Source organism: Hypomesus transpacificus, unplaced genomic scaffold (assembly GCF_021917145.1).
Source record: "Hypomesus transpacificus isolate Combined female unplaced genomic scaffold, fHypTra1 scaffold_89, whole genome shotgun sequence".
Lineage (NCBI taxonomy): Eukaryota > Metazoa > Chordata > Actinopteri > Osmeriformes > Osmeridae > Hypomesus > Hypomesus transpacificus.
Window position 1 is genome coordinate 143,744 of NW_025814040.1, and position 15,671 is coordinate 159,414.

Genomic DNA, 15,671 nt, shown 5'->3' on the forward strand with positions numbered 1-15,671 from the left:
TAGGCTTGTAACATTAGTTAGAGCTTCGTTGCTCTCATGATTGGCAGGTTAAATCAATTTACTTGAAAATATTAAACTGCATGCAAGTTCCCAATTTGTTTCCCTTTCTCACAGCTGCACATCCGGCACGGTGCAGGAATACTTTAAGCCCTGAGCACGCAAACTTGGGGTTGAGGAAAGGCGATTTTTTTTTACGTAAAAAAAAATAATATATTGTACACTTGTGATTTACATGTGTAATAAATATTTGTTTATTGTAAATGTTTTCATTTAACCAACTAAATAAGTTTTCAGATTTTTTTTTTGCAGCGTTTATTCGAAGAAATACGGTACATATGTTTTTTAAATATATAATTATATATAAAAAGAAATGTTCTCGCCAGTACTTAACAAGAACGGTAAGAGGTTAACAGAGAACCACTATAGTAAATTTTGATCAACATGACATAAGCCATTTATAACATAGGAAACAGCAGACAAATGAAGACTACATAATCATTTGCATGAATGTAGGCTACCACAGCATTGGCAATTTGACTAGAATATATGTGAAGGTTGAACAAGTACTTCAGAGGTGAATGAGAATTTCAATCGCGATCTCCGAAATATAGGTACCAAAACCAATTAGAACTGTCATCGCCAGCTGCATCACGGGCACTGCACTATCATTCGAGAAATCTGTGTGTGTGACAAACGTTGCGGGCACTGTGCACTAGTGTAGTCAATTACAATTAGGTCTGTTTTCTCTGCGCTGCAATAAATATGACCTCTCTTAACATTGTAGTTTGAGGTAAATCTACAAGAAAAAACTAATGTAAGCAACATTTTGCAATATACATAACTAAATTCTAAGAAACTCAGACATTTACCTCCACCTTGTAATGCTAGTTTGAACAATTCTGAATGCCTATACCTGAGCTGTTGGTCTCCCAGATCTCTGTGCCCAGATTGTTGGTGGACAGTGCCTCATCTGGTTGCTCCATTGCTAAACTGCCCTGCTTCTTGGCAAAGCGAGGGGGCATCTTTGATGTTATTGTTCTGCTCTTCACTGGCACCTAATGATGCAGCAACAAATGGTTCTGAGTTCATTAAAACACACTTTTGCTGAACAAGGGATTTTAAAAGATGAATATGTACAATTATGTCTAAGTAAAAATTATTAATCTGTCTTTAAAGAGTTGGTAAACTACACACAAGGGTTGTGTTGTCCCATAAGATAAGCCAAGATGTTTAACTTACAGGAGCTCCCTGTTCCTTTCTCCTCCTCTCATCTTCCTGTGGCCGTCGCAGTTTTTTGGACAAAGCATCCTGGTATGCATCCGAACATGGAACTGTGCCTCCAGCATCACTCTCGACTGTGGAGACAGCAAGCCAGTCAGTGCAGTACACCATCAAGAACAAAAAAAGGTTGACTGAATAAATGTATTGATAATGTAAGTTCAGTTAAAAACTAACATTGGTTGTAACATTTATAGTACTTCTGCACAGTGCCCGTGATGAAGTTGTGATTAAGATGTCAGCAAAACAAATACAGAACATAGGTGCAAGCAGCAACGGCGGATTCCTCCTCAAAATTGCAAAACATTGTAAAATGGACATGTTACACTTACCTGCCGACAAAGAAACCAAAAAATATATTTCTGTGAATGCATTGAGATTTGAACCATTACCCCTTGGTTTACAGATACTACGCTCTAGACAGCTGAGCCACAGGCACCTGCATAATTGTTTAGTGTGAGTGTACAGAGTGACTGACATAAATGGGAATATACTGTCTAAAGCAGTCTCACAAATTCAATAAAATAACTTGTACGTACATAATGCAAGGTTCCAATACGCTGGCTAGATGTAGCATGGTCTTGTCTACCAAAAAATATCTCTGGCTCTTTGTGTAGTAATCCCCTCAGAGTAAAACATTCAAGTTTTCACTAGCAGCTAGACTACAAATAGCTGGCCACTGTGGTGAACCTGGTTTGTTTACCAGTGGCTTACACAGTGTCGCTAAACAGTTTATCGGAGTGTTGTGATGGGCTCAAATACACACTCATTGCTATGTTTTACAACCGGAGGATTGACCAGAAGAAACCGGTCTTTCTGTCAGAAATCAAAACTATGTGACTGGGCTTGAACCACGACCATTGACTAAAAAGCAGTATCTTTACCAAGTGAGGTATTCACAGTGGTAGGAGACAATGTGTTCAGTTACTGTATGAGAAAATAAGCCATTTCTCCAATAGCAAGCATCATCAGATTTGGTCCAAGTTCAAACAGCTGTGATTCAGTCATATTTTGACATATAAAGTGAGATTTAGCATGGTACTTCAGAGAAACGTCATCTTCAAGCCTATTAAGTTTGATAAAAAAGTCCGTCAAAGTTACATTTGATTTATTGACAATAAGATATTGAGGCAATGTGGACCTCTACATAAATACACCCCTTTTAGCCATTTTGTATTGCATTTCTTATTCCATTTCACCCTATATAAAGACATGTTTTCTACACATCTGTAACACATTTCAAGTTGATTGGATCTATGGTTCATGAGGAGAATGGTTTTGAAGGTTGTATCAAATTTGGACAGTACAGCAAAATCTATCATGGCAGACCTTATGGGTCCTTGAGGCTTTTTTGTTCCCCTGACAAAATAAAGCATGTATACCAATTTTCATTGGTATAATGGGCGCTGGGGAAATCACGTAGACTTTGGGCGTGGCTTATAGCGCTACCTATGGGCGTACATGGGCCATTAGCGGTCTGGGAGTAGTAAGTGACGAGTCGAGGACTTTGAGCTGTTGAGCCATTTCATGGAGAAGAGGAAAAATAATAATATTAGGAATACTAACAACAATAGGTTTCCTCCTACCGGAGGAACCCTAATAATAGTAGCAACAAAACCAATTGGTTTTAAGTCCCCTGAAGGGACCTGTGAAAGAAAAGAAAAAAAGGACACTCATATAATAATTTGAAAATAACATTTAAACAAAATATATGAGATAGTTTCAAGTTCACTTGCCATTTATATTTACAGGTATGGCTACATTGGAGCTAGCTGGACCTGCTCCTCTACATAACCCAAGGCCGTAGCCATGGAGTCAACATTGGGGGGGACAAATTACATTTTTAATGATAATTTCAGACAGCGTGCGTGGTTGCCTGTCGTAGCGTAGCACATTTATATCAATATATTGGGGGGGGACATTTTAACCATGTTTGAATATTGTGGGGGGGTGGGGGGGGGTCAGACAGAGAATTGGGATACGGCCTTAAACTTGAAATAGCAATGAAGGCTTAAAATATATTTTGAGAAGGTCTTCAAAAAGTCTTAAAGTGTTGAAATTAAATTCAGAAATCCTGCATATACATTTTGATCAATATAACATAAGGAATCGATAATGTAGGAAACAGCAGACAAATGAAGGCTTCATAATCATGTGTGAATGTACCACAACATTGGAAAATTGTTTAAAATAATGAGAAATTACCACTTGGTCCATTCAAGGCCAGTCAGAGACAGTGTTGGGTAAGGTTACTTTTTAAAGTAACTAATTACAGTTACTAGTTAACATTCCTTGTAAAGTAAATAGTTACGTTACTGAGTTACTTGCTGTAGAGAGTAAGGCGTTAAGTTACTTTTGCGTTACATTAAGAAAAGTATTTTATTTCTAAGACAATTCACCTTGGTCACTCTTATGCCCAGAAGGCACATGTAATAGCACATATTGTACTGAATATTCAGTGTCACTCACATATAACATGATCAATCCTCATTATCCAGCAAAACAGATCAAGGCAATAATCCACCATAATGAAAAGCATGAAGTTCTTGAATCAAGAAACTCTTTAATCAATAAATTATGTTGTAAAATGCCAGGCAGAATTATAGGTATTAGCTACCTCGACAATTTACCAGGGCTAGGTTAGAATCTAGGAGCAAAACGAAGCTAAGCTAGGTATATGGTAGCAAAATGGTGTTCACTTATGTACTGAACCAGACTATTATACTTAGGATGCTTTCACACCTATTACTCCGTTTGCTTGGTTCGAATCAGTGATGAGTTGCTACTTTGTTGCATTTTTCATTAGGTCCGGTTAGTGTTCACACGGTCCTGTTTTAAGCGAACCAACGTTTGAAAAAAAACAATGACGTTAAAAAAACAAAAAAAACAATGACATGCAGTCATACAGGTTGTTAATCTATTGGACAGAAAATGTGTGAGGGAAAATCACTTCTCTGTCACGAACAACAATGGAGCAACAGCAGCGTATTGCGATTGCAATTGTTATGATTTGGTGTTGCAAGACCACGTTTTTTGGGTTGCTTGTTGGTTTTACTCAGGATTATATCCAGGTTATCAAACCATGGGAATTATGTTTTCGTTCGACGAGCTACCACTTTTCCATAGAACATCACACACTTTTAGCTGTAAGTTTTTAACTTTCAACAAACATTGGTCCACTGTGCAATAATGATGCTTTATTTCGGTATATCACTAAATAATGTAAATACCTCACTACTCTTATGTTTCTCCACAAGTATCTCTGCACTATGATCATCAGCCCATATTTACCGAAGAGCCTTCATCATTCCCCCACGTTTTCCCTCAACTAATTTCGCTGCTAATTAGTGGCACGTACGGCTGTCTCCGCCAAGTGTAAATTCCTTTTTCAACCCACAATGCACTACATTTTGGTTTGCTTCCTGGAATAGGTCAATATTAAGTCCAATTACGTTATGACCTAAAGCAAACCGAACCATGGTTCACTTGGAACCGGACCGAGTCTCGTCTTTTTAGGGGGACCATGGTTCGGTTGTTTGGTCCGCACTAGAGTTCGAATGCATGTTCTCAACTCTCCAAACAAACCAGACTTTCAGAGAAAACAGACCATGGTCCGATTGAAACGAACCAAACATGTTAGGTGTGAAAGCACCCTTACTGTAATATAATCCTAAACCTAAAGCACTGAACGATACAGCAACACATCACACAAGCTTGAGTTCAATACATTATTTAATGTAACATTACATAGGTCTGTACATGCAAGTCTTAAGCGTTAAATAACTATTTAGCTGGTCGGCTCCATGATGCCAGGTAAATTGGGCTTGTGAGACTGCGCACCAAAAGAACAAAGGGGAACCCACCTGTCTAGCAGATTAAGACGTTTTCATAGGTACCTAGCAAAAAGTAGCCTCAACTTTCCTAGACTTTTAGCTACATACTGAGTGCTCGTGACCAAAAGACTAAATTAAGTAATGCGGTACTTGTTTGAACAAGGAACTATTAATGGATTCATTCAATTAAATAAGTAACGCGTTAAGTTACTCGTTACCCAACTAAAGTAATCTGACAACGCGTTACACCCAACACTGGTCAGAGAAATGAGGGACTGTTGTACAAATCAGCAATGTAACGTTAGTGTAGCAAACTAGCGCAAATAATTTTTTTACAATTAAGAACATGGTTGCAAATAAGTATGTACAGCAGGGCTCTAGACTAACTTTTTCCCTTGGTTGCACTGGTGCGCATAACTTTTTTATTTAGGTGCACCCCAAAAAAATTGTCGCCACAATTTCAAGGTCACCTTTTTATCACACCATGTACATTCGTATATTTTATATAAATGATCTTAAGGTAAGGTGTAGGTAAATATTGGTTTTATTATAAGCACAATTCAAATACAAATCTTTTAAGTGCTTCACTGAGCTGCCAAACTGAAACATTGCAATAAAAATAAAACTTCGTTAAACAAAATTTATTAAAACTTATAAATCTTATAGCGGGTCCCCCCCTTACTGTAGCATGCCATTCAGATGGCCAACACCTGTAATTTGGCTTTCTTGCCCTTTGGCCTTGGCTAAACCAGTTTGCAACACTCTTCCCTAGCATCAAAATCCTAGCTCCATGGGTTAAGCTCCATGGCCCAGCTCCGTAACTCAGTGGTGGACAATTAGTTTTGACAAGGTGCCACATGAGAAACTTATAATGTGTTGGATCAAGAATAACTTGAACTTAATTCTGCTCACTATTCATTTTCCCCCATTGTAAAAAGCAGTAATGTATATATTTTGATTAGCTGCTACTGGTTATCAGAAGAATATGGATATTCTGTAAATAGTTATATAAATATTTTACATGTTGGTCAACTAGGAAAAGACTATCAAAGTAACAGTAAAAACAAAAATTATCATTACATCAGTGTTTCATTTTATTTGTAAATAGTTAATCTTCACTGAAAACACTGAAAAGTTGTTTTGCTGTATGTTAAAGATATGCAATTGATCAACTTTACACAAAAAACTAAACTTTTTTTTCAGTTCTTTTTGTTCTGTGAGAGGAATCCAGTGGGTTTGAACAAGTGCATCGAAATCTGGCTGAATGTTTGAGGTGGATATGCGAAGGACAGCTGACAGGTGATGATCCGGGTCTGCAATTTAACTAGCAAACCATCAGCCCGTGCCCACTGAATCAGTCAAGCTCTTATTATGGCTGCGTTAGTTTTTTTCTTTAGTCCCTTAGTGCCGATTCAAATTATAATCCTTCAACACAGCGACCTTAGCGAACTAAGGACACAGCTTTGACTTTGACCTCAGTAAACAGATACTTAGAAGTCCATGTCTTGTTAAAAACTCTACATTCTGTATCAACCTTTCGTTTTTCATTTGAGGGCTAACCAACAGCTAACTCTGTCGGTGAGGTTGCGCAAGCGCACATATGTAAATCGCCTGATCACTAGTTTTTCAGGACTACATAGTTCTTACATTACTAGCTCTCAACATATGTATTTTTTATTTTTTATTTACCTCATGTGGGCCAGATTGGAACAGCCTGTGGCCCGGTTGTGGCCCGTGGGCCGTACCCTGTTCAGGTCTGCCATAACTGATTCTCTGGTGCTCAGGTCGTAATTTCAATCATACATCACGGAGCAGTGTAGGCCTACAGGAATATATATATCAAACGCAAAGACCCGCCCCATCTCTGTCTCTGATTAGTTTAGACCACGATATGATCCAACCATGAGTGGGAGTTCCGTCAAAGAAGAAACAAACGCTTAGTTCCTGGAAAGGCAGTGGATGCGAGGAGGTTAGGTGCACCGGTGCGACCTAGAAATTTTTTTAGTCGCACCCGTTCAAATTTTGGTCGCATATGCGAACGCCAAATTGGACGCACTCTAGAGCCCTGTACAGGACTGTGTAGCGCACCAAACAAGACTGTCGTCATTTTTAAATCAATTATTTCATCTTAAAATATTACATTTATGGGACTCTGGATGATCTGGCCACCATTGTTGCCGGTTGCGCAGTATTCACATACCCCTTGGTTTCAAGTAAGCTTTCGAAAACACTTGGTTTTAAGGGGTATGTAGCCCTACCCCTTGATCAAAACAAGTATTGGGATAGCCCTTACGCTCACCAGAACGAGCAAAACTAAGGGGTAGGGGTAAAACAGAGAATTGTGATTCGGCCTAAATCTGCAACAAACCTTTAACTTAAAACAGTTGTAGGTTGCAAATAAATCTATAGAGCACAATCATACAACAGAACTCAGATAAGCTCAGAAAAAACAAAGCTCGTAATAAATTAAAGCAAAAGGCAAGGTTTATTGAAATATTTGAGTTCAGTAAGTGGTGGTTCACCACAGTATTGAGACACCAGATTACCTCCTCGCGCATCGTTGATGTGCCGCTCATAGCCACCCTGATGTCGGCAGACGATGGGGCAGAGGTCGCTGTCGTAGCTGTTTTGACAAGTTCAGCTGTCGTGTTGGGTAGTGGCGTCACTGGTGGAGCACAGGTGGAGCACGAAAAGAGGCAACTAAGCTTACATCTCACCTAGCAATACATAACTGTCTATCCCACCCAGTTTTTCAACCTGTGAACAACAACTGCAGCTGGAGCTGGAAAGGGGTCTTCCATACAGTTATGTTACAGATGCCTTTTCCCGACAGTGCAAATATAAACGTGACAGCGCAAAATGGCGCACACTCACGGATGAAATAACTCGCTCTAAAGCCAAAGAGATGCAGCCATTAAACACGGTAAAAAAACCCAGCATTTACAAATATGCTGCAAACTTTTGCCGAACACAGGGCTGCCAACTTTCACGCATTGGCCGTGAGACACGCATTTCAACCATTTCACACGCTCTCACGCCACACCTATATATCTCAAGCTGAAAAGGCAACACCAACAAACCACCAAGTAGCCCTGTTAACGTTGTAAACAATAAGGGATGATGGAGTGAAGCGACAGACGCGCGAACAGCCATGAAAACTCGCCTTAGGGTGGGGCGGTTATTATGTAATCAGTGGCATAAAATGGACTGAAAATTACAATTGACGTGTGTGCAATAATATCGTTTCAATTCCCGGAACTGTCAACCCAAAAGCCATAGCGAGTACGGGGATAAGCGCTATAGCTGTCAGTGTGAGTGATAATTTTTGGAGTAATACCTCCGCAATATCCTCCAGATCCAGGCAGAAGGGACTGCAATATGCAGTGGAAGGATATATTCAAAATAGCAACGAAGGGGAAACAACAAAAATCGAAGCAATTTTACAGGCATTAACATTTTGATTTCAACATTAACAAATTTGTTGGAGTGACATCATGCATAGTAGTGGTAATAATACTAGTTGACATGAACCGTAACTGTTTGGGGATGTTCTCTCAACTAGCAGCTTTACTTAGCTACCTTGGAGCAGACATATGCGTTTGTTGATGTTCTTTAAATGAAGTTGGGAGTGGGGTCTCCCACACTGTTTAATCCACCGCCGGCACCTTTCCTCTTGTGCCTTGGGCTTTGGAAATTGAAAGAAAACCAAGCCTCCCTCTAATCTGTCAGGATACCTTGTGTCAGATCAACACGTCCCGTAGGCACGCGTTGCTTCAGATGTCAAAGCTTGACGGACTTTCTTCTCTTAGTAGCGGTTGCTAAGGTACGATTGGACGAGGGTCGTTCTAGGCAGGAGTTTCGGGAACTGTCAATTATGAGTTTCACTGAATGCATTTGATCCTTGTATTAACATTGTTGGCAAGTAAAACACAAACTAATCCTATCAAAGCATGCTTAATTGTTCTTTATCGCCCACCAGGACCGCTAGCCGACTTTGTGGAGGAGCTGGACATGCTCCTCAGCGTCCTTCCGGATGATGGAACCCCCCTGATAATCCTTGGGGACTTCAACATCCACCTTCAAGGAATGCAGGCTGTCGACTTCTTGTCTCTCCTGACCTCTTTCGACCTGACGCTGCTGAGCACACCGGCGACCCACAAGGCAGGCAAACAGCTAGACCTCGTCCTGACACGTAACTGTATCACTGACTTAACCTCTGTAACCCCACTGCACATCTCTGATCACTACTTTATCCAATTCACTGTCTCTCTCCCTCCAATCCCTCCTACCTCCCCTCCCCTCGTAACTTTCCGGCACAACCTCCGCTCGCTATCCCCCTCCCACTTCTCCTCTATTGTAACATCCTCCCTCCCTCCCATTGACGAGTTCTCGTCCCACCCCACTAACACTGCCACCGACACCTTGCTAACCACTTTAACTGCATCACTTGACTCTCTCTGTCCCCTGTCTACCAGGCCTGCACGATCTTCTCCCCCCTGCCCGTGGCTTACGGATGTTATTCGTGAAGAACGGTCCACCCTTCGAGCAGCTGAGAGGAGATGGCGCAAGTCCAAAGACGGTCTGGACCTTGATAAGTATCACTCCCTCCTCAAATCCTTCTCTTCTCACATAACTGGTGCCAAAACCCTCTACTTCCTTAACAAAATTAACTCCGCTTCAAACCCCCACAAACTTTTCTCTACCTTCTCCACCCTTCTTAACCCACCTCCCCCACCCCCTCCCTCCACCCTGACAGCAGACGACTTCTCCTCCTTCTTTGAGAAAAAAGTCGCCGACATTAGCAGTCGGTTCCCTAAACCCACCCTTCCTACCCCCTCACCCTCCATTACTGACCCAACTAAATCTCTAAACTCCTTCTCTCCCCTGTCCGAGGCAGAGCTCTCTGACCTCATTCTCTCTCATCGCCCCACCTCCTGTCCCCTTGATCCTGTCCCCTCCCCTCTCTTTCAAACCATCTCCCCCTCTATCATAACTTTTCTGCTCCATGTTCTAAACTCCTCTCTTACCTCTGGCACCTTCCCCTCTGCCTTCAAACAGGCCAGAGTTACCCCTTTACTCAAAAAACCCTCCCTTAACCCTGCCGTCCTCCAGAACTACAGACCGGTATCATTGTTGCCCTTCTTTTCTAAAACAATTGAACGTGCTGTATCTAACCAACTGTCTAACTTCCTTTCTCAGAACAACCTGCTCGACCCCAACCAATCGGGCTTCAAGACGGGCCACTCCACAGAGACTGCCCTCCTTTCAGTCACCACTGCCCTCCAGTCTGCCAGAGCGGCTTCCAGGTCATCCGTCATCATTCTGCTGGACCTTTCTGCGGCGTTTGATACGGTTAACCACCAGATCCTGCTCTCCAGACTTTCTGAGATGGGCATCACTGGCACTGCAATCCAGTGGATCTCATCCTACCTGTCGGGAAGATCCTACCAGCTCTCCTGGGGAGGCAAACTGTCAGGCCCACGCCAGCTCTCCACTGGTGTCCCACAGGGCTCCGTCCTTGGTCCCCTCCTCTTCTCTCTGTACACCACCTCACTTGGACCAATCATCACCTCCCATGGCTTCTCCTACCACTGCTACGCTGACGACACGCAGCTGTACCTGTCATTCCCTCCGACCGATCCGGGGATCTAAGCTAGGATTGAGGCCTGCCTCGCAGACATCTCCGCCTGGATAACTGAGCACCACCTCCAGCTGAACCTTGCCAAAACGGAACTTCTCATCATCCCGGCCAAACCCTCCATCTCCCATGACTTCTCAATCACCCTGGGATCTGCGACGGTGACCCCCTCATCCTCTGCCAGGAACCTTGGGGTTACCATGGATGACGAGCTCTCCCTCACGGCCCACATTGCTGCGGTCTCCCGGTCGTGTAGATTCACCCTCTACAACATTCGGAAGATCAGGAGATACCTGTCTGAGCACTCCACCCAGCTGCTTGTCCAAGCACTTGTCCTCTCCAAGTTGGACTACTGCAACTCGCTGCTCGCCGGTCTCCCATCATGCGCAACCCGCCCTCTTCAGAGGATTCAGAACGCAGCGGCCCGTCTGGTCTACAATCTACCCAGACGCTCCCACGTTACCCCGCTCCTCATCTCCCTCCACTGGCTACCCATAATGGCCCGCATCAGATTCAAGACCCTGGTACTGACCTTCCGAGCAGTGAACGGGACTGCGCCCGACTACATCAAGTCTCTCCTGCAGCCTTACACCCCCACCCGCCACCTACGGTCTTCTTCAGACAACCGCCTGGTGGTCCCACCTCTCAAGACCGCCCGGTCCCAGCACAAGCTCTTCTCCTGCCTGGCACCCCAGTGGTGGAATCAACTCCCCACCTCCATCAGAGACACGGACTGTCTCTCCACCTTCAAGAGAAGGCTCAAGACACACTTGTTCCGGGAGTACAATGGTACTTAGGAATGGTTTGCTGAACCCAACGCTAGTTTCCTCAAGGTTCACAATGACTCTTGCTTAGACTGTTGCTCTTGTTGGTTAGTGGTAGCTGATTTAAACTGTTGTATTCTTTTTTTAGTTAATCCTATTTTTATTGCTTTCCTACAGGTACACCTGCACTTAAGAGATTAATGTTGTGTAATTTTTAACTTGTTTAACTACATGCTCTTATGGTTTCTTCCCTTTAGCACTATTTTTTGGTTGTTCACAATATGTACTTCTTGTTTTTGACTACCCGCAATGCTGTGGGGCTATCTTGTTGTTATTATCAGTGACCTATGCACTTTGTGAAGCTCTCTCTTGGAAGTCGCTTTGGATAAAAGCGTCTGCTAAATGAATAAATGTAAATGTAAATGTAAAATGAAGTAAAATGAAGCACAGAAGTATGATGCAAGGGTGGGGGTGGGCGGTATACCGGTATGAACGCGAATACCGGTATTGCGTTGTGCCATGATATGGATTTTGCCATATTATGGATATCACGATACATTAATAAATTTATTTGTAAAGTGTTTGTTTGGTATAAAATATAAGTCAAGTGATACTGCCTAGTGGGTTAGTTCAAATTTGTATCTTTTACAAAACTTGTGCCAGCCAATGAATGTCAACAAACATGCTAGCGCAACTCCAGAGGAAGCAAATATTCATGAGTAAACTGCTTTTGTTGGCAAGTGTAAGCGAGTGTTAATGTGTGATGAGTGTGATGTCTGAAAATAATGCCAGTGGGGTTGATTTGCCAGACAAAGAATTGGTAAAAGAAATTGAGCCTCTGTCGTTTGGAAACGATTTGATTTTAAGTTATCCGACATCGATCAACTAACACTAGCCTACTCTGTAAGTTGTGTCGCCGAATTGTGATAGCCAAAGGTGGAAACACTAGCAATCTTGTTCACCACCTGAAAGCCATGCATGTGCACGAAAATGAATCTACCAGAATGCATTTCACAAATCCAATGCCGGGTTGGTTAGAATTGTGAAATGTATGTTTATTGTAGGCCAACAGAATTGAGTATTCAGCCATGTAATAATTGCTTATAGCTAGAGCTAACTCTACAAATGCCGGGTTGGTTAGAATTGTGCCAGGTTGGTTAGAATTGTGAAATGTATGTTTATTGTAGGCCAACAGAATTGAGTATTCAGCCATGTAATAATTGCTTATAGCTAGAGCTAACTCTACAAATGTTCAAGTTTTTTTGCGATCCCATAAACGTAGGCTAATGTTGAACGGGTCTACTGAGAAGTCAATCTTCGTGGCAATTAAACGCTGCAAAATTTGGAAAATTCAACTCATGTGACAGTGACACACCAGAGTTACCCAATCCAAATCCGTCCGAGTGCAGTAAATTAGCCGCTGCAGTGCGGAGTGCATTGTCATGACTAACTAATATATCGTGATTAATACCGATACCGTCAGTCCTTACGAATTATACCGTGATTAACATTTTAGGCCATACCGCCCAGCCCTATGCAATAGTATGTGAAATCATCAACACGTGACTAAGTAAGGACACGTTATTGTAAATGGCTAAAACGGCCATTTGCGTCATTAGATTGACTCCTGCCCATGCATTTACAGTAACGTTTTTGTCCTACGCAGGCATTAATTAAACCGACCAAAAAGACTCTTTATTAAGAACAGTGTATTTACATTACAAAAGACTGTCAGTAAGCAGGTTAGCTCCAACTAACTTCTAGCTTCTAACCCCAAGCAGCCTCGACTTTAAAATTATTTGTTCCCACCACGAAATTGTTCGTTTCGTTTTTTTCTTTCGCATACATGCAGCAATCCTTACAAAACATAACAACATTTTCATTGTCAAACACAAGCCATTCCGTCAGCCATTTTGCATTAAATTTTATTTTCTTTGTTTCTCTAGTGCTATCAATATCCTCATCCCCTGCCTTGTTTCTTTTCTCGCCCCCGGAAGTTTGTACTAACCTCCGCAGCATTTAGTAAATGTTTTACTTTACTACTGTAGTTAGCTCTTATTACCTCCTATGATCATCTATGCTTTGTTTTACTTCTTCCTTGTGTTTTCTGGTGAACGCTCCGTTCGTTTCCATGGTTTCTCGCACTGGTTTCACTGCGCGCAGCCAATGGGTGTATAAAACGTTATTATGTAGCATTACGGCATAGCGTTCATGGGAAACGTAGGAAGTACTGCCAGGGTGATAAATGACTGAGAACCATGCCGAGAACAGAGCCTTATGTATCATTCATGTAATGCCTCATGCATCACCGGCCAAACTGGCTACTGAGTTTTTATTAACACCCGGCAAAATGAATTTTAACACGCATTTGGCGGGTTTGCGGGTGTTTAGAACCCTGCTTACCGCCACAAACATTTAGACATTTAGTTCATAACAGAAGTCATTACATGCACAATGATAGAGCCAGTTGTCATAATTGTAGGCCATACAGTGCTTGCCATGTACAGTTCTGCTTAAGGGGGGTTTGCTATGTTTAAATTTACATTTGTATTTTTTTTAACTTTGCGCTAGGCAACAAAGTTTTAAAGCAGTACTGCTTTAAAATAGTTCGTATTTTTGTATCGCATTTGCATGACTAAGACACGACAACTGACCGAGGAGACTAAATATGTATGAACTTTGTTCCTGTCGTATGCCAGTTTGTGGATCGCTATATCCATGCCTCAAGAAACCGACCCAGGAGGCTAAAGTGGTAGGAATAGTGCTGATGTCTGTGTACTGCACTCCATTGGATTATATAAAGGACCAGTTTGGGGCAAGCTACCAGTTACTCAACATTAAATAAAGCTTCACTACACTGAAGCTACCCCCCCCGGGAAATGTAGCATGCTAAGCTACAGCAACATGGCAAAAGTAGTTTACTACATCTAAGCTATTTTGTAAATGTTTTATATTGAACCAACTTCATTCCAAGTCAATGCCATGTCAGTGATGAAATAAACTGTGTCAAACTGATAGTGTTTAATTTCAAATGTTTAAACAATAAACTCTTACCAGAGAAAAACACTAATATTAAATGCTAATTATGTTCTGGCCCACCGACTATTAGCTCAGAAAATAATTGGCCTGAGGCCAAACCTAGTTGACGATCCCTGCTGTATAGGGCTGTCCCCACGCAGTCGACAAGTCTATTTTCTGGTCGATATGCTCTTGGCCAACAAAGATTTTTTTAGTCAAGCTGCGGTGTGGCAGTGTGAGATCTGATTCCCGCCTGTGTCATCATTGCTGAATTAACAACATTTTCTACAGAAATGTTAGATTATATTATTGAAGACAAAAAGCAACTCAAAAAATATATAATTTTAAAGAAAAGATGTTACTGTTTTCCCTTTCGTTAATCTGCGCTTTGTTTGGGTTTGGTATTTTGCACACGGCACGAGCACAATTGGCTGCAGAACTACAAACTCTGCCATAGCCTACTTTGTTGGTGTTATTAGTCAAAATGGCAAAAAATAATTGTGGTCTGGCAGCATGTCATTAAAGTACATTTACAAAGTACCGGGTGACTCGACAAACATTGAATGCAAACTCTGCCAACAACTGTTTATTTTTCATATATCAACGTCAAATATGATGTAGCCTACCACCTGATAAACATAAGTTGGCTTAGCCCTACTTCGCTCATGCTAATGCCCTGGGTTGAAAAATGAATAAGCCTATTATAAGAATCACATCCAAATCGAATGACATCTTCTCCGGCAAAGACAACAAAATCTTTCTCTGTTGCACCGTTTCCCACTCAGCTTCTACTTAAGTTCGCAAGCTGCAAGTTTTCAGGCAGTGATAAGCGCGCTCTGATGATTTGCATGTTAACAAACAATATTTTTAATTTGTAGTACATTGTAAGAGATACTAAATACCATCGGCATTCGGTTACAACAGGACTGGTGATACGAGTCTTATTATTAGAAGGCTATTAGCGGCTGAATCTGCAATGTCCAGCAGTTGAGTTGAGTTGTTGAGTCAGATTGCGAAAATGTTTTAAAGTTTTTTTTTTGTGAATGAAAAAAAAAAGCATTTCAAAGTTTGATTAGTCGATTTTCAGATGTTTTAGTCGAGTCTTGGTCGACCAAAGAAAATCTTAGTTGGGGACAGCCC

At 41.7% G+C, this 15,671-nt stretch overlaps 1 protein-coding gene across 1 annotated transcript in view; it reads right to left on the reverse strand.

Annotated features, from left to right (window-relative positions):
- prrc2b (proline-rich coiled-coil 2B) overlaps positions 1–15,671 on the reverse strand; it is a 93,101-nt gene that overhangs the window by 37,919 nt on the left and 39,511 nt on the right. The window contains 2 exon segments of the mRNA XM_047018074.1: positions 914–1,055; positions 1,240–1,355. Coding sequence (XP_046874030.1) covers positions 914–1,055; positions 1,240–1,355 — 258 coding nt within the window.